The 19,851-nt window shown below is 48.3% G+C and overlaps 1 protein-coding gene across 1 annotated transcript in view; it reads right to left on the bottom strand.

The window, feature by feature from the left end:
* The window catches only part of PRMT8 (protein arginine methyltransferase 8), a 98,069-nt gene extending 79,789 nt beyond the window's left edge, over positions 1-18,280 (bottom strand). Inside the window, exon 1 of the mRNA XM_002822779.4 lies at positions 16,151-18,280. Within this exon, the coding sequence (XP_002822825.1) occupies positions 16,151-16,225 (75 nt within the window). The 5' untranslated portion in view covers positions 16,226-18,280. The remainder of the gene's footprint in view (positions 1-16,150) is intronic.
* Between the last annotated feature and the right edge of the window lie 1,571 nt (positions 18,281-19,851).

Here is a 19,851-nt window from a genome sequence, read left to right as displayed (position 1 = left end):
CTCCTGCCCCTGCCCCCTGCCTCTGCCGGGATCTGCCTGATCCTTCAGTATCCGGGGGCTCAAGAAGGATTCCAAGATGTGCTAAGTCACCATAGGCTCCTAGGAGGAAATCACTAGAGCAGTACCTGGTATAATTGTGATTATTCATTATCTAAAATCGAACAGGATAAAGTACCACAAAATAACATACTGCAGGGAATGGATCTGCTGAGGCAATGAACTGAAGTAAAATAGTTGCTATTAAACATTTTTCCAAGACTGGTAACTTATGATGCTCTCTATACCCATATTCTGGCTCTCATCTCCAGAACCCTTGAAAGGGGCTGAGGACACATAGCTGGCTTTCCAAAAAGATCCAGATACAATGAAGTAGAGAAGATTTGGCAGAGAACTCACCATGGACAGAGAAGACTGCACTCTCACAGAGCGCACGCATTCCCTAAAAACTACAATCAGAAGAGTAGAAGTAACAGAAGGAAACACAGAAAGGAACACATTCCAAGATGTGCTAGAATCATGGGCCCCAGCCCCTGTCTTCAGGTAAGATGTCATTACACAGGCTCAAAGGGTCTAAGGGACTTATTGGGGGCCACGCAGTCAGCTACTCAAACTAGATATAAAATCCCTGTTCAAGCCAAAACATAAGGGAAACTGAAATAGGAGTTATCTGTTCAGCAGGTACATCCTCTATTTTGTTTAGGTGTCAGGGCTCTGCAAAGAGGCTTCCAGAATCCCCAAGACCAAGCCCTCTTTGTCCTGAGGGAAATAGGAACAGAGAACTTTCTGAGACGACTAGGTGATGATGGGGGATTGAACAATGTTTTGCGTTAAGAAACTAGCAAGATACCTCCTTACAGATTGCGCCGCTTCTCCACTTCACTCTATCTCTATCTTTGTCCTTCTTCCTTTCCAAAGAGAGTGCTGCATGGTAGACAAAGAGCAACTGAGACACTCAAACCCTTTGATCCCTGGTGTTGCAATTCTCTCAGGGACAAAAATAGTCTCAAAAAGGACCTGTCACATGATGAGCAAGTTACAGAGCCTGGACAACAGCCCCAGTCTCCTGAATCCCACAAACCTCGTTCTAAAGTGGGTTCATTCACAAGCAGCTCACTGAGGGCAAATGAGATGAAGAATGGTGATGCCTGATGGTTACTCACAATGCCAACCAGCTGTGGAACAACCACCCTGCATTACTCCCCTGAGCAGGCAATCTCTACCCATAGTTCATTTACTTATTCATTCATTCATTCCACCAACATCCACTAAGTCGTCCTGTTGCCCAGGCATTGTGCTGCAGTGCGGAGACGAGACAGGCACGGAGCAAGAGCTGGGAAGAAGAGTTAATGAGTGCTGATCTAGGGCAATGTGGATAGAGAGAAGGAGATGGACGTAAACAGTGTTAAGAAAGTAGAATTAGCAGGATTTTGTCATAAATCATCTGAGATTAGGGCAGGGGAGGTGAGAGTAAGGGAGGCCTCTGGTCTGATTCTTGACTTCTGGCTGGGGTGAAGGGGAGAATGGCAGTGCCCTTCATGAGACAGGCAGACAAGGAGAGAAGCAGATGAGTAAATTGGAAGGAAAGGTAAGGAATTCAGTTTGGGTCATGTTGAATTTAAAGTGCCTGCAAAACAAAAGCAAGAGAAATCCAGCCAGAAGTACAGATCTGGATGTCCCAAGATGTAGAAGAGGATGAAATCACCCAGGAACAGTAGGCTGGAGGCAACATCCCTGGGCGAGAAAGAAGAATCCACAGGAAAGCTTGAGAGAGAACAGTCAGGGAGGTGGGAGAGGCAAGAGAAAGCAGAGCTTAGGAGCCCACAGAGCAGTGGGTATCAAGTAAAATGCAACAAGCAACAGTGTCTAGTGTAGCTGGCTGATTGGCCAGGTGAGATGAGACCAAGGGGAGTCCACTGCAGTGAGTCACAAGGGGGTCTCCAAGGCCACTGTCAAGAGCCACATCAAAGGACAGTAACTGCAGGGATGGCCATGGAATCACTTCCCACTGCCCCCCACACTCCCAAGGCCCCACTGTGAAGTTCAGCTGCTGGCACCAGCCATGGTACCCAAAGGAACACAGCATCCTGGCTCAGGCCTATGTCCTGGGAGATAAGCCAGGCCCCAGCACTTTAGAAATAATGGTCCAGCACTACACACTTAGGAAGCCAAAGAAGGATGGCTTTAATGGATTTGAAACTCAAATCTTTGCTTTTTTTTCCGCTTTAGCCCTTTTCATATTCAGAACAGGCTAGATCCTTGACACCTATGTAAGGTTATGCATCAACTGCCCAGTGAAGCAGGCACCAGTGGAACAGCTGCCTGGGACTGGATTCTCTCCAACACCCAGGCCCACACAGCCCAGAGCCGAGAAGCTGGGGCTGCCACTTGGATAGTGAGCCCCTCACAGTCTCTCCTGCTTGGAAAAGAAAGAGCTCTTGCTCTTAGAGGCATAGAAACCCAGGCCTGGGAAGGGAAGAGGAAAAGAAGAAGGCTGAGCCAGCAGGTGAGAAACAAAAATGAAGGCAGAGGTTTCTGGTGCAAGGTTTCTTCTCCAGACAAACAATTGCCAGCAGGCTGCCTGCAGTGAGTCACGTCCTTTGTCCAAGTCACAGACCCAGAAAGTTCAGCTTGTCCAAGTCCTTTGTCCAAGTCACAGCCCCTTATGTTCTTTGTCCAAGTCTTCCTGCTGCTCCCCAAACCTCCACCTTCTATGCCATTTGCTGCCTAAGGGGAAAACATCTCTCCATTTTCAACAGCACGAATTCAGCACCCGTGGGCATGTCTGGAAGGGGCAGCCATGTGGAGCTGGCATCCAGCTCCATCAACAGCACGATAAGGGAAGACAGGCATGGAGCTGCCCTGGAGGCCCCTGAGAGAGCAAGGTTATAACAAGCAAAATGTGAGGTTATAAGAGCAAAATGTAAGATCTGCACACAACCTCTTACCTCTTAAAGTCCTCATGCCCATTGTCTCCATTTATTTAAGGGGTAAGCCTACAGACTGAGATAAATGGGGATCATTTCATCCACTTTTCAGATGTGTAACTCTCTGCAGCATGGTCAGGATAATGGGTTCTGGCTCTTGAATCTTGACTTTTTCTGTGTTACTTGGTATCAGCCAAGGGCCCGAGGACCTGGAATGAATGTGTAAAGAAAGTTGAGGCAGCTACTCCTTGGGGCTCAGGATAGGTCCCTGCTGCCTTGACTGGATTACGTGGAGTGCACTCCCGAGGTGGGGGTGGGCCTGAAGAGCTCTGAAAACTCTGACTTCTGCCATGGAGGCAAAGCTGTAAGAAGAAAGTGGGGTGGGGTGCAGGCTTGCAGCACTTCGGTTAAGCCTCCAAGAAAAGCCACCAGAGCTGGCCTTGTGGACAAGGCCCCAGGCCCTGCAGTACTGGCAGTTCAAGCCATTAGTTTGGTTTTCTTTACATCTTGGAGTAGGGAGCAATTCCAAGATATTTTAATCTGTTTTTAAAATTCAATTTAATTTTTTCATTGACAAATCATAACTGTACATATTCATAGGGAATACAGCAATATTTCAATACATAGGATGTATAGTGATCAGGTCAGGGTAATTAGTACATCCATCAACTCAAACAGTTGTCATTGCTTTGTGTTGGGAACATTCAATATCTTCCATCTATTTATTTGAAACTATATAGTATATTATTGTTTACTGCAGTCATCCTACAGTGCTATATATAGAACCCTAGACCTTATTATAAATAGAAGAGTGCATGGCTGTGTTGGACCCAGAGCACACATGAGTAAAGGGACCTGGACCACGCTGGGAGCAGGGGTCATGTCCACTCTGCAGAGCCGCCCCACCCCAGAGCAGGACCCCAGGCCCTGAATGCCTGCAATTAGGAGCCTTGGCCTCAGGACAGTTTAGATCTCTGGTCTGAGAACATCCCCCACTGCATCTTCTGCTCAGAGCAGCCAGTAACGGTGGATCAGGTCAAGGGAGAAAATATATTGGCTCCTCCAAACCCTAAAATACTCCTGCCTCAAGCAAGGTTTTTCAGGGGCTCCCTACAGTCTCTCTGCTGCCACTGCCTAAGCATAGAGCATTCTTGATTGTCTCAGGCAAAGCCCTCACTCCCCTAGCCCTTTCTGAGACTTATGTCGTGCTGGTTACACTTGTCTATGCGAAAATCTCTGGCTCAGTTTGCATTGATTAAAAACCTCTCTGCAACTCTGACTTTGCCTGACTTTGCTCTTCAGCAGTGAACATCTAACTGGGACAGCTTAACTGCGGACTTGCTTTAGGTCAGATGGATGGTGGCTTTGACCTCAGAGGTATACTCTTCTAGTGGGATCCTCTGTGACTGATAGAGCCTCAATCAGTGAATTAAGAAAGGGACCAGCAAATATTCATTTAATTGCTAGCATCCATAGAACATTTTTTTCATACAGGAAAGGTACGTGTAGCCAATGATAGTTCATTGAACAAACAGTTTAAGTCTCTAGCAGGTACCAGCCATCGTGGTAGATGCTGGGGTTCAGTGGTAAAGAGCATAAACAGTGTGTACTCTCACAAAGTTGATGGTTGACTTCTAGATGAGGAAATAGGGAAATAAAGCACAGAGTGATATGTGCTGAGACAGCAGGAACTGGTACTATAGGATAACATAGGAGGAGACTTGGATCTGAAGGTGGTGGCAGGAAAGCCTCTTGGAAGAAGCGACATCCACGCTGAGACCTGAAGAGAGAGTAGGAGCAACGAGTCGAGGAGGGGAGGTAGGCAGCTGAGTGTGGCTGGAGCAGAGGGAAGGGCTTGTAAGAAATGGGGATGGAAGAGGACTCGGGGCATGATTACACAGGGGCTCCTGAGCCTGGGTGAGGAGTAGGTCATGATCCTAAGAATAATGAAAAAGCCACTGACAGGGTTTAAGGAAGGGAGAAGCATAATCAGGTTTCTATTCTAGAATGCGCACTCACACTGCTGTGATAGGAGAACCAAGCAAGGAAAGGGAGGGTGTGCAGACAACATCTAGATCACTGCAGAGATCCAGGCCAGAGGTGAAGAGACACGAACAGGGACGGCCACAGTGGGCCTGGAATGGGGAGGACAGATTCAGGACAAAGAGGAGAAACATTTCAGATGTAGAATCGCCAGGTCTTGTTATGGAGAAAGGAGAGAGCAGAGTTCAGGCTTGTGATTTTGGTGACTTATTACCAAGAAAAGCGAGAATGGCAGGAGCTGGGAAGAGGGCAGGACTCCGGAGGCAACCCAGCGAACCTGAGATGCCTATGAGACATCTCAGTGGAGATGTCCTGCAGGCAGAGGGCTATGCCGCGCAAATCTCAGAAGAGAGATGTGGGCTGTGGTCTGAGAATGGGAACTGGTCATGAGGCTGAGAGAGCAGATGGGGTCACCTGGAGACAGCATGCAGAGAAGGCGACCAGAACCCTGCCCGGAACAAGCCCACAGCACCACAACTCACAGAATCAACGAAGCACATCAGCTGCAAAGTCAGGGCTGCATAACGTCTCTGACCCTAAAACTCAGATCTATCTTTACAAGACTCTCCCTCAACTTTTCCCACGCCCGGCCTCACCTTAACATGTTTTTCACAGGAAACACACTGTCCCGCGTTGAGATGTCAGACCCTGCGTGTAGCTCAGAAGCTCCAGGCCAGTAATTAAACTTGTACCCCATATCTCACATATTATGAACTACAAATCACACAGGATAAATATGTTTGTGTATGAGCATGTTCTCCTGCATGACGGACCTACTGACTCAGAGGCGTGTACATATCCCCACACAGAAACATCCCGACACCCTGCAGTCTGTCTGGAGTAGGTCATTTATATCTACTTTCGGGGAACATCAGAATTGACTATTCCCATTTTGAACTGTAAATTTTCTCCTAAAAGTGAAACAACAACTGGGCAGAAAAAAATCTTAAAGTTAGTAAGAAAAAGAAGAAAACATCTGCCAGCTTTATGTCGTACCCCATTATCAAATGTAATCCTCATGGCCAGCCTATAAAATGGGATTTATAATCCCACAGGGATGAAAGTGAGATCCAAAATCAGATCTGACTACTATACTCTCCCCTACACCATACTGGGTCAACAGCTTTAATGTGGGAAAAAAGGGGAAAGAATACAAAAATTAGCAGGGCGTGGTGGCTCACGCCTATAATCCCAGCTACTCAGGAGGCTGAGGCAGGGGAGGCAGTGGTTGGGAACCCGGGAGGCAGAGGTCGCAGTGATCCGAGATCGCACCCCTGCACTCCAGCCTGGGTGACAGAGCAAGACTCTATCTCAAAAAAAAAAAAAAAAAAAAAAGAAAAAAGGGAGAAGAAGAGAATTCTAACAAAAGGAATAGCATGTGCTATATACGGGTTTATTTTCTTTAGTCATTCAATAAGAGTAGTCATCAATTTTCTACTATGTACCTGTGGGCGAAAACTGAACTAATGCATGTTAATAGAGAACATGCCTTAATTAGGGCCCTATCTACACTTCTGATGGGCTATAATCATTTGTGGAATCCTTTGACTGAGCCTCCCCAGAGAATTACTGTCATAACTGCTTGTCAGAGAGAGAGGAAGTCCTTGAATTTAATGTGACTATGGGAATTATAGTCTTTCATTTTCTGGGAGACCCAGGCTTGAAAGGCCACCACTTGGCCGGGCACAGTGGCTCATGCCTGTAAATTAGCTGGGTGTGGTGGCGGGTGCCTGTAGTCCCAGCTACTCGGGAGGCTGAGGCAGGAGAATGGTGTGAACCTGGGAGGCAGAGCTTGCAGTGAGCTGAGATAGCACCACTGCAGTCCGGCCTGGATGAAAGAGTGAGGCTCCGTCTTAAAAAAAAAAAAAAAAAAAAAAAAAGAAAGAAAGAAAAAAAAGAAAGGCCACCATTTCACTTTAGCTAACAAGAGATGATCTTTCACAATAGAGGACAAATGGGGCCCTAATTGAGGAATTTGTTAACAGCCCTTCCCTTTATAGTGGCATTAGCCCAATTTGGCCTTAGCTGTGCCACTCACACAGCTTATATTCTGCAGGATTTAGCGCCAAGAAGACGGAATTTAACTCAATAATTAAACCTCCAAATTGTCATGTCAGCCTGTGTATCTCTCTCTCCTACCTCCTATCCATGCCTCAGTTTCTCTCAGTAGGAGCACAGGGGAAAGTCACCAATCAGTCCGGTAATCAACTTGTAGGAATTGAGTAAGGCTTGAGTGGGGTGTCAAGCCTGAGAGAAGCCTGAGCCAGCGTGTCTATCTCAAGGGGCCTCCCGTAGAGCATGACCACTTCTCTTCCATGCCCCAATTCCCTCACGCCTGTAGGAACTCCATGAGGCTTCATTTTCATTTGATAGCTGTGGACAAACACCTGAGTTCTACATCCCAAAGCTGAGAGTGAGCCTGGAGAGCGGTAGGCAGCCTGTGGGTCACAGAGGCTCCCTGTTCCTCCTATAACGGGCCCTTCACATGGCATGGTGGACCTCTGGGCAGGGAAGCTAAAGAGCCCTGTCTTCAGCTGCTTTCTTGACCCCACCTGGCTGACCTGAGGATGAATTCCCTGAATCAAAGGTGCCTTCTCTCAACTGTTCTGCTCCCGCCTCTTCCAGTGCCGATTCCACACTTTCACCAAAAAGGCCCTGTACTTATCTGTTCTCCTTTCATATACTGTTGGGTAAGCCCAGATTACTAATAAAGCTAATCTTTCTTGAGTATTTACCATGTGCCAGACATGTGCTTTATGTGAAATAACTCACTGAGTCCCTGTGATAACCCTATGGGATAATGCACCACTACCCATACGTATCATAGAGGATAAATCCCACACACAGATAACTGCAGTAAGCAATGCAAGCTAGGAAGCAGCAGAGCTGAACTTGAACCCAGCTAGCAGCCCCACACTAACCCCAGAGCCTGCACAATTAACCCCCACTCAAAACTGCTGCAGGCTGAGAAGTCGGTGGCCTACATGGTTTAGTTATTCATTGTCCTTCCTGCCCTCCAGAAGAGCCCTTCAAATAAGCTGCTGATCAGCACCCAAGTCTACCACTAAAGTAATTCCTCTGACAGCTACAAAGCAAAACTGCTGGGAAGATGAGGGGATCTAACCCAGGGAGCCTATTACAGGGCTACAAGCTCCAATCAGTTATAGGCTTGTTTCCACACATGGAAGTGTATCTTCCAGATCTCCAGTTGGGTAGGAGCTGGTGTGGAGCAAAGGCTAGGACAAGCCTGGGGTTGGGAGTGTGGACAAAAGAGAGGAAGGAGGCCATGTCAACAGCAGAGAGCATTCCAGCTCTGCTACTTACTGGCTCCATAATGTTGATCAGGATAATGAAACTCTGCAAATTTCAGTTTCCTTAATTGCAAAACAGAATTAATAAGAGTTGCTTTGTAATGTTGTTGAGTAAATTAAATAAGGCAATGTTTACAAAGTGCCTGACACGGCACCCAACACATAATATGTATGTTAAATGGTAACTCTTGCTATAGTGATTGCTACTGCCCAAGGAAAAAGCCATGATAAAAACCCTGGGAAGCCAGTGGGCGCAGTGTGCAGCTGAGTGAGAAGCAGGAAAGAGGTAAGGGAGGGAGACCACTTTCTCGGACTTGCAACTATTCTGAGGCCATTTATCAGCCATTTGCTATATGGCGGGCACCGTGTTGAGTAATGTCATGGGTTGAATTGTGTCATCCAAAAAGATGTGTTGAAGTCCTAAACCCCCAGTACCTGTGACGGCGAGCTCATTTAAAAATAGGGTCTTTGCAGATGTTATCAAGTTAAGATGAAGTCATATTGGATTAGAGTGGCCCCTAATCCAATAAGACTGTTGTCCTTATAAGAAGATGTATAGACACACACAGGAAAGAATGCCCTGTGAAGATGAAGGCAGAGACCAGATGATGTGTCTATAGCCAAGGAAGGCTGAGCATCCTTGGCCACCACGGGGAACCAGAAGAAAGGCAAGGAACAGATTCTCCATGAAGACTTCAAGAGGAACCAACCCTGCTGGCATCTGGATTTCAGGCTTCTTGCTTCCAGAACTGTGGAAGAAGATATTTCCGTTGTTTTAAAGCCACCCAGTTTGTGGTACTTTATTACAGCAGCCCTAGGAGGGTAATACAGGTGATGAAACTACAAAGATAAATTTTAGGAAACAAAGTTCCTGTCCCGGAGCCTTTAGTATTCATTTTATCCCAATAAAGTAGCTGGATGAGAGTCCAAACCTAATATTGATGGCCTAGGGTCAAGCTCCCAAAGAGCTATACTTTGTTAGACAAGTACATTGTCTACTGGGTCCAGCTAGGAACCTAGGCCTAGGGATAGTTTAGATGCGCAGGGAGAGTGAGGTGATGGCTGTCCCTGCCACAATTATATCAGGCCCCTGTCACCCACACGGCATAGTATTGGAGACTGTGAAAGTGAGGATGGCAAGATGGCGATAGAAGCAAGGAAAGACATCTTGGAAAAAGGAAAGCGGGGCTGGTGTCTCTTCCTAGGTTTCTTCCGAATTCACCATTCCACATTCCTCCTGTTAATTTCTCCACCCTTTCTCTGCACATTTTAAGTTTCTACTCTGGTTCTTCTCATGCCTTCACAGCCTAGCGGACTAGAAAAAGCATTTTGGTGATAAGAAAACCAGACTTTGAGCTCTAGCCTCATCACTTACCAGCTGTGGGATTTTGAGCAAATAACAGTAACTCTCTGTGCTTCAGTTTATTAATCCATACAATGGGGATATATGTAATTCACAGCATTGCACACAATGCAATGTATTAAGCGAGCATTTTAAGTTCTACAAGAAGGTCAGAGTTCTCACTATGCACAATTGCTAGACCTTATGCAGAGAAACACTGGTCTTAGACAGTACAGATCAGGATATACCAGAAAGTTGGCACAAAAAATAAAAACAATAAAGGAGATGCTACATTTAAAGGAGGTATAAAGAGCACAGATTCAGGAGTCCACAGGGTCTCGACCCCAACACGGAGAAGCTCTGTGATATTGGACAAGTAGTTCCTATCTCCTGACTTAAATGATTTGAGTTTCCACCCAACTTTAAGATTCTATGACTTTATGAAAATATGCACATCAAGCTGTTTGCTCAATATAAAATTACACTTTAAAAAGAGATCTTTACTTATGGGCCACTCATTACAAATATGGGAAAAACTGTGATGCTTGAGGGAATTCTTATAACAAGTGAAGTAAGAGAAGACATTTGATGTGTGAAATATCCAGTGGCTATTTTGGCTGGATAATACTGGAGAGGCAAATCTCAAACACTCCTCTCCTAGCTATTCCTGTTAGAAGTCAAATACCAGAATATCAGAAAAAGGGATTGGAATCAATTGGAACAAAAACTAGTAAAAAGGGTGAGACAACCCCAAATGAAAAGGTAGCAGCCAGTTTTCATGTCTTTTTAGAATAACGTAAACGAAGGTGACTCAGATTGCGATCGAAGAGGTTGAGCTCAGACTTCAGGGAGAACTTCCGACTACTGAGACACTGGAGGAGTTTGGGGAAATTCCCTTCTCTGAAGCTTTTTAATAAGAGACCAAGTGGCCAACAATGCACCTTGGGTTAGGTGGTTCTCAGAGACAGAGGCATGGACAGAATGACCTTTCAGAGGTCCCTTCTTGCCTGTGCTCACTCTATCTTGTGACTAAGCCAGTTCACAACAGCACCACCTGCTTGCTTCTCACACACAGAGGCTGCTTTCAGTTACCTTGGCTGTTCACATATTTTCAGGCTGCCCATTTTCCCCCTGCTGGCAGAGTAGACTCCAAGGTGTAAGGACTGTTTTTTACAGATTTTTGCATGTTCCACACTGGTATGTGATAATCACTTCACATTGCAGTTTGCAAAGAGGAGGAAATGAAACCCACTCCTGAATTGGAGACAGGAGTGTTGTGTTTCACCGTCTTTGACAGCCAAAAGCCAATTTAGGACTCTGAAAAGCCAAATTCGCCAGGCAAAAAAAAAAAAAAAAAAAAAAAATATTGGGTATCTTCTTAATTCTCCTGAGCTCACTTAAGGACTGAAATCAGTGTTTGTGGAGGGAGGAAAAAGTCACATGGACTATGGTTTTATGGATCATTTCAGCTACAGAAATGAGAAAGTGGGAGAATACTTTCAGTTTGCACTTTTTTTGGCAAGACTCCTAAAAGCTAGCAGGATAATAATCATAAACGCTTATTGAGAACTCACCATGTATAAGGCAATATTCTAATTCCTTTGCATAAATTAACCCTTTTCATCCTCACAACATCTTAAAAGCCCCAGAGACGTTAAGCAACTTGCTGAATGTAGCAACACATCTACTGGTCCAGAACTGGATTGAAAACCAGGAAGTCTGTCTCCATAGCCTACTAGTTAGTGTACACATTCTGCAGAAACAGACATAGATGAAGACCATCCTCAAAGAACTGTGCCTGGTTCCTCCTCTTCCTCAATTCCCTGACCCCTGTAATAATGGGACCACATTCTTCAGCTGAGAGTAACTTCCTGAGGAGAAAGCTCTATTAGCCAAAACCACCAAGATACACCATGCCAGAAGTCAGCTCAGTTATCCCCATAACTCACTGCAACCCCTAATCTCACTGTCACATTGTAGGATTTTTTCTAACCTGTAATTATTCCCTCTCCCTGGGCCAGCAAGTCAACAGAACATTCAAAAATACATATATATATCAGTTTCCAAAGTGACTCTTTGCTAAAACTGTTTCCCGACTCCTGGAGGCTCTCCTTTGAGGTGATAAAACCCTAATCAGGGAGTCATCACCATAAATAATGCATCGTGCATCAGACTTTCACCAAGTATCAGTAAAGCAAGCAGTAGCTCAGGAGGGTCCATTATCCCCCATGGTTCATAATTGGGCATTGTGATTAATCTATTTATCTGCTATTCAGATGAGCACTCCGTAGTAACAGTCAATAATTACTGAATATTGAATAAGTACATGAATAACCAAAATGTACCCATGATTTGACTGGCTTCAGCACCTTGATTCCCAGAATATTTACCCATTTTGAGTTTCAAAGGTTCACAGCAACTAAGTACAGCAGATGGGTGGGGTGGGAGATAGGAATCCCAATTCCAGAAAGCCATGAGTGACTAAAGCCCAGAAGGCTCAAGAGTTTGTTCACAATCACATACATCAATTCAGTCAACATTTATTAATATTTATTACTTATTGTGTGTCAGGCCCACAAATTCAAAAAAAAAGTGCATTATCTAATAGACATATAAATAGACACACAAAAAGCCAATTATCTTGCAATAGGAAAAGTGAGAGACAGGCATTAGGAACATATAAGAAAGGGTAATTCCCCTCCCTGGGGAGAGAGGATAAATGGCAGATCTGGGAAGCCTGCTCAGAGGAGGTAAAATCTGAGCTGGGTCTTGCAGGTTGAAAAAGATTGTTTTCCAGAGAGAAGAAGGGGGAAAGAGTGGCACAGGCAGAGGGAAGAGTATGCACAAAAGCATTCACATATGCAGTCGGAGGTCTTTTCCAAGAATTGCACGATGCAGGTATTAATGGGCTTTGCACACCATGCTAAGGAAACTGGGCTTTATCCAGTATCCTGCAGGCAACAGGACAGCATCCTAAGTTTTTAAAGAGATGCCTGATCATGAGCAGATTTGTGCTTCCAAAAGCTGATCCAGTACAGTAGGATTATGAGGCTGGATTAGAGAAGAGGACCAACAGTTCAGAAGAAAGTGCCTTAGTGAGGGCAGAGGTGAGATGACGTGTCTTGGGCACTGACAATGGGCTGAAGAGGAGAGTGGGACTGGAGGCTTTGCAAATGTTCCAGAAGGCCACAGAGGAGGTTTCTCATGACACCTAGGGAACAGGGGAGAGGGAGAAGAGGCTGGCAGAATGGCGGTTCCCTTAGCTGAGGAAGAGAAGCATAGCTGAGTGATCAGGAGAAAGCGTACATGGAACTAACACTACTGCATGTTTGCCATGTGCCAGGGGCTGTCCTGGCATTTCCTTATACCCATACCTGCCCTATTCCATGAGGAGAATCAAGTTAACAGAGAAGGGAACTGAGGTCAGAGCGGTTGAAGAGTGCCCTCAGGGTCACCTATTGCCCAGCAAGCATGTGATGTTGATGCTCTCATGCCCTAGCTGGGTACTTCACTTTGTGGAGGGAGGCTTTGGTCAAAATGTAAGTAGTTTTATTCTTCACTTGCTCCCTTCCTGCCCAGTGGTTGGAGTATCTCTCCATATCTTTACCTTTTGAACGAACACTTTCTCCCATCCTTGCCCATCCCCATCACTGCATCTCTCCCTTCCAAAGTATTCCTCTCCACCCACTCCTCATCTACTCCCATTCACACATAGCATCTTGTTAGAAATAGCAAGGGTAGGGCAAACAGCAGTGAATCAGAAGTGGGGGCAATCTGTGTTTCAGGGCTGACTTAACCCACCAGAAGACTTTCAGCAATTGCTTGACCTCAGCCTTGGTGTCCTCAACTATAAAATGGGGATAAGAAATGAATACTAATCTTTGGTTATCTCACAGGATTGTTGTGAGGATGGAATGAGATAAACAACAAAAAGCAGGAAAAGGTGACTACAGGATTATCCATCATAGTTGTCCATGAGACTGTGAGCCCCTCCAGAGCAGGGACAAGGTGGTCCTCATGTTTGGAACTTGAGTACCTAGCTTTCCTGGTACAGAGCCGGTGCTAGATAAAGAGGTGTGGAATTCAGAACTAGGACCACTACCACGCTCCCCACCACCCACTGACACACGTGGAGGCGTGCTCCTGCCGCTCTCATCTACCATAAATGCAGGCAAGCCCACAACACCCCACTTTTGGAAGTGCTGCTCTAGTCCTGGCTTATTCCAAAAACAGCCAGTTCCTGGAGGGAAACCAAGTGATCGTCACGCTGCCTGGATGCCTCCGCTAGGCACGTTTGACCAAGTCTGGGTTCTACCCCTTCTCCAGGGAAGTTGCTAAGAACTGATCCGCCAACCTGGCTCACACCTCTCCAAGGAGCCCCAGCTGGGTCTGTCCCTCCCCTCACTGCCTTGGTGCCCCGCACGCGACGTGGTTTTTTGTTTGTTTGTTTTGTTGTTGTTCGCAGGAGCCCGGCCGCCCCTACTGCTGTTTTCATTGATGCCTTGAGCAGAGCTGGCATGTGCAACTGCTGAGAAGGGGGAGCGCGGAGCGGCGGGGGAAGCAAGTAAAAATAGCCTGGCGCGCAGCGCTCTGCCTGCTCCGGACGCCTTTAACCCTCGCCGAGGCTGGGAGAGCGCAGCAGCCGCCGCTGCAAACTGCGGAACCCGGCAGGGGTCTGCACCCAGACCCCGCGCAGCAGCGGGGGTACGAGGCAAAGGGAACCGCAAAAACTTTTTTTTTAGAAAAATGAGCCGGGGGTGGGGTGAGGTGGAAATGCAGGGAGGAAGCGCCTTCTCGCTTCCAGGGCTCCAGCCACCTGGCAGAGACCGCTACGTGCCCCCTCGCTCCACACTTCACAGAAGCGCGGCCTTGAAGCCCTGGGCTATTTTTAGAAACCCTTTCGGCGGGTGGGCGATCAGAGGGCGGAGGATGAGGGGAATGGTAAGGATGGCTTTCTGCTGGCAGGCTAGCCGCCTCGCACTACACATCATTCCGAATGTCTGCTCTCAGGTGGGGGCTGGGGAAGAGGAAGTGGCGAGGGGACGGCAGGCATGCAGGCTTTGCCCTAACTCAAGGAGACAGCATTCGCTACTGAATACCCCGCTGCTTTCAAGTCCCGGAGCGTGTTTGTTTTGAAATCGACAATTGCCAGATGCATGCTGCTTCTAGTCTCTCAGAGAATGGGGATTTATAAAGCTTTGCTGCCTACGCGATGGGGTAGGGGTTTTAGCGCAGAGTTAAGACCTCCAGGGAAGAAGACCAGGAAGGGTCTCTCTACCTTTTTGCATTCCGGCAAGACAGAGGGACAATCCCCGCGCCACACCCCCATCCCCGCCCCCCGCTGCATATGGGTAACCATATGTGAAATGTGCGGCAGCCCCACCAGACACCCAGCTATTAATAGAGCCTGGAGTTTGCTCTCTGTGTCTTTTTCCTGCCACTGAGTAAGGGATGATCTTCACACACATGCCCCACTCCGCCCCCATCTCGGCGCACCGTTTCTCCAGGAAGGTAAGGGGGCTGCCCACGCTGATCCCCTTCGTGACTACAGGTGCCCAGAGCCTACGGAATAGTCCGGTTGTTGTAATGACAGCGGGGTCAGAGCGAGGCGAGGGATCACAGCCTCGAGTCTCGGGACGCAAAGCCCAGCAGGGCTCTCTGCGGCTCAGGGCCAGCTGGAGAGTAGAGAAAAAGGCTGCCGAAGGCGGGGGCCAAGAACACAATTTGCGGAGCTACAGCGACCTCCTCAAAAGCCCTTGCGGGACGAGTGGCTGCAGACCCATTTCTCACTGCAGCCGGCGGCGCGCAGCCCCCACAGTCCGCGCAGGCTCGGCTGCGGCAGGGGCGGACGCTGTCCCTGGTGCTGAAGGTGGCCGCGGCCCGCGTGCCCTGCCGGGTTTAGCTACCCAGAGGCGGCTCTGACATCTGAGGATTGCAGACTTCTCTCTGGCCCAGATCTGGGCCGGAGGGTCTGCAGGAGGTGCCCGAGTCCTCCCGCCGGCTCGGCCCCCGCGGCCGGGAGCTCTCCGCGCTGCTGCGGGGACGGAGAGCTCGGGGACCGACTCGAGCTTGAAGGGTAAAGCTGAGGCAGCGGCAGGAGATGGTCAAGGCACTGCAGGGAGCAGACCTGGCCCCAGGATGACCCACCCCAGCTCTGCAGAAAGCCGGGACCCGGGAGCCCTCACGGAGCCCAGAGGAGAGGGCAGGGGAGCGCAGCTGCCCAGGGTTTGGGACTTGGGGGCAGGAGAAGGGAGCAGCGGGTGGCAGGAGAGGGTGATGGGGTGAGAGTGACTGTTTTGCATTTTCAAGAGGGAGGGGACCTGAGACATGAACTTCCCCCCACCCCCCACCAACACACACACACACACACACACACACACACACACACTCGAGGAGGCCGGCAGAAGCAAGCGGGATGAAGCTGGGGAAAGTTTGGCACTCGGTGCTGAGCGGCGGCGGCGGCGGCGGCGGCGCGGTGGTCCGGGTGGGCGGCGGGGTCTCCGAGAGCCCCTGCTCCCTCGCCTCCTTACCTCGGTGTTCTCGGCCGCGTTCTCCGCCATTTTCCTCCTTAGGAGCAGGCAGCGGGAGGAGTGTTTCATGCCCATAAGAGCCAGCAAGGATTTGGTGATACAGAGATAGTAGAGAAAGAGAGAGAGCTGGTGTAGCTTTAAAAGAGAGAGCGAGAGGATGGGAGAAAAAATATCCAACCCAGCCCCTCTGCTGGAGCGTCAGCCGGCACAGTCAGCCACAGTGGAGTCTGTTCCGCAGCCTCCACTTTGTTTTATTTTCCTCCCTTCTCATCTGCTCCGGATTCCTTCACACAGTTTCAAGTTCTTCTCGTGCCCCCGACCCCCTCCCCGCCCCTCTCCACCCGCGCTGCGGGCTAAGCGCGAGGGAAGCAGCCCCGAAGCCTCCGCGGCGGTCGCGGATCCTCTCCAGGCTGCTCGCAAAGTCCGGCCGGCCAGAGGCAGCCGCCAACTCCTCTCAACTTCTGCCGATCCGCTGGGCGAAGCAACACGCTTCCTGCGCGTCTCTCCTAGGGGCTGAGCCGGGTGAGTGGGGGCGGGGTAGGAGGTTCGGTGGAGCAGGCGGCGGCTGGGCGCAGACCGAGGGCCCCCAGCGCCCCCGGGCCCGCCCCCTCCCCTAGTCTCCGAGGGTCTCGGCCGCCTCCACTCCCTGGCGCTGCACACAACTTGCGTGGAGGCCAGGCCCGCGCGGGGGGCCCAGAGAAAGCCGGCGCCGGGCAAGGCTCTTGCAGGTTCTTGGACGCGGCGCGCGTGCTCCCACCTAGGGCGAGGTCCGGGCGAGACCGGGCCACAGTTAACTCACACCCTCCCCACCCCGTCCCACCCCAGCTCTCCCGCTCCTCTGCCAGTTCCTGGATCCTTCCTTGGCGAATTACGGTTTGGGGAACGAAGGGGTGGGTGTCTGGATGGGGGAGGGTCCTTAACTCCTTCAACTCTAGGGGTAAGTGTGGTGTCATTCTTTATCCTTCTCTCTCTCTCTCTCTCTCTCTCTCTCTCTCTACCCAAAGCCCTTGGGAATCCAAGCCCCTTTCAGGCTGAGAGGGAGGGGCAAAGGTGGCGGCCAGAGTGGCTTGGGAAAGAGAGTGGGAGAAAGTCAAATGCGAGACTGCAGTGCCCCCCCCCCACACTCCAGTCTTCCCTGGCAGCCCCCTGCCCACGCATTTCTCTTCTCCCTCCTCACCCTTCCCCCACCATCGCCAGATTTTGAAGTCCCTTTTATGGGAGAGAGGGAGGATGTCACGTACCCGTCAGGATTCTCTTGATCCTTTTTTAAGGGAGTTTGGGCGGCAGCAGGGGTGTGAATTTTTATACAATGCATTCCTGTCTTCACTTTGAGAGCTTCTTTTTCTCTGTTTTACTGGCCATCTGTCGGGCAGTGGGAGATAGAACAAAAGCGGGGGACCCCACTCTGCCTCTCCCTTTGCAAGAGGACACTCAGGCTGACTCCTTAAAACAGCTGTACTTTGAAGCTTTCAGCCTACAAGTCAAGGACTGAGACCTAAAAGATGCTCCCTGAGCACCCGGCTGTCTTCACTTCATCTCTGTACTTGTTTGGGGAGGTCCCTCCCAAATGCCCTATTTGCTTTTATCATCACCTTTGATAACTGGGAAGTGTGAGCCTGACTGTCCTCAACTAACCCCAGAGTCCATTGAAGAAAAGGGCTAGAATCATTCTCAGTACGAAACATGCCTCCATCATCTGGTCCTCGGGGAAAGAGAGGATACATTGCACTAAGTAGAGGTGAGAAGTGAGGGATAGAGAGAGGAGAAGATGAAGAATGAGAAGGATGAAAATGTAGCAAGAGGCTTGAGTTAATGAGACCGTGTGTGTGTGTGTGTTTGTGTGTGAAAACTTGAATAAAAAGATGACCTTAACCTCCTTAACCTTTTCCTTTCTCAGAACACAGACCTGGGTTAGAGTTGGGGGTGAGTGAGCAGAATCCTTGACAACACCCAGTCGTTCTTCCCGTTCTGTCAATATGCAGAAAGTGGTAGGAAAATAAATGATGTGAATCTGGAGAATGACTTTTATCCTATTGCATTCCTTTTTCTCTAGGCATCTTCTCAGAGACAAAAGATTCTGAGAGACATGTAATTCCCTACCAAAAGTGTCTCAGTGTTTGTGCAATCAAAGGAAATCAGAAAAGAAATGATCCTCACCGCTCTGTGGTCCAATCCTCTCATTTTACAAATAAGGACCCCAAGATTGGAGAGAGGAGGATATTTGCCCATGGTCCATCAGCAAGCAGAGGACCCAGCTCCCCAGCCTCCTGACTTTCAGTCCAACACTCTGCCCCCACCCAACACTGCTTCTGCTTGTGCATCCCTTCTGTGACTAACCAGGGAGGAGGGGAGCTGAAACAAGCTCCCACCGAAATAGGCTGCTGCCTGTGCGTGATTATGTTGCTATGAGAACCTCAGTGGGTGTGTTTCCTCCTTTCGCTGTTGAAATCTTTTGCTTTGCTTGGCACAGACACGTCTCCCTTTGGAATGGGGAGTGGAGAGGCTGAGATGGAGAGCTATATTTTCATGGCAAGAGTTTTCTGTCCCAACCCATCCAACCCAGAGCCAGCCTGGGGCTGTGAGTGAGGAGCCTATGCCACTAGGGTGGTTCCATAAAGGATGGAGTACAGGAGTGAACTGTTTTGAAAGTGGATACTCTAGCCTCCTGTCGAGCCGTCTTAGAACAAAGAGGTGCTGTTCCTTCTATGTAACCACCTAAGAACAAATTCACAAGCAAGCTAATTATTACTTTAAGAGACTAAGTTTGGGGTGATTTGTTATACACCAAGAGATGACCTGAACATTCACTTCTTATGATGGTGAAAAGTGCCTAGCACATAGTAGGCACTTTGTAGAACTATTTTCTCAGCATCCCCACCATTCCTGTGAATTCAGTCTTTCTCCATCTCTTTTGCAAAAATATATTAGCGTAGTCTTTTACCAGGTTAATTAGATTAGTCATCCCACAAATAATTTACTAGGCATCTCTTAAATGCCCAGCTCATTAATAGGCACTAGGCTTAACAAGAGGCAACAAAATATATTGAATTGACCATTGATGAGCTCTTAATGTAGTCATGTTGGATGCTTTTAAAGGTACAGATCTTCTGTAGAACTCTTAAGGAGATTTTCATGGGAGGCAAGAAAACATGTGGGATGATAAGGGATTCAGAGAGTTCACTAGGGTGTGAGTCAAATGGGTAGTTTGAAACAATAGACCCTACCAGGTAAAGAGGTTCTGAAGACACATTTTATTTATGTAATTTTTCTTATACTAGATTTTCAACACAACAAAAGTAAAGTGCTTAGAACAATGCCTATCTCATGGCAAGTGCACAAATATTATGTCAACATTCGCTAGGCCCTGTCCTAGGCACATGAGTTAAATTTTATAGAACACTTGCTAAGTCTTATAGAACACTTACTGTATGCCAGAGATTATTCTTGACCTACATGTGTTCTCATGTAGCTCATTCAACAGCTTTTTAAGGTAGATACTATTATCCCCATATAACAGATGAGAAAACAAAAACACAAGGAATTGCCCAAGTGGTAGAGGCAAGATTCAAATCTAAGATACCTGGTTCCATAGCATAAACCTCAAGAAGCTGACCAGGTTCAGGGAGCAAGACAGTGGTTCTCAACCTTGGCTATACGGTGGAATCATCTGGAGAGCTTTGAAAATACCAGTGCTTTGGTTC

This window comes from Pongo abelii, chromosome 10 (assembly GCF_028885655.2).
Source record: "Pongo abelii isolate AG06213 chromosome 10, NHGRI_mPonAbe1-v2.0_pri, whole genome shotgun sequence".
NCBI classification, from domain to species: Eukaryota; Metazoa; Chordata; class Mammalia; order Primates; family Hominidae; genus Pongo; species Pongo abelii.
This window is presented reverse-complemented; position numbering and strand designations above follow the sequence as displayed.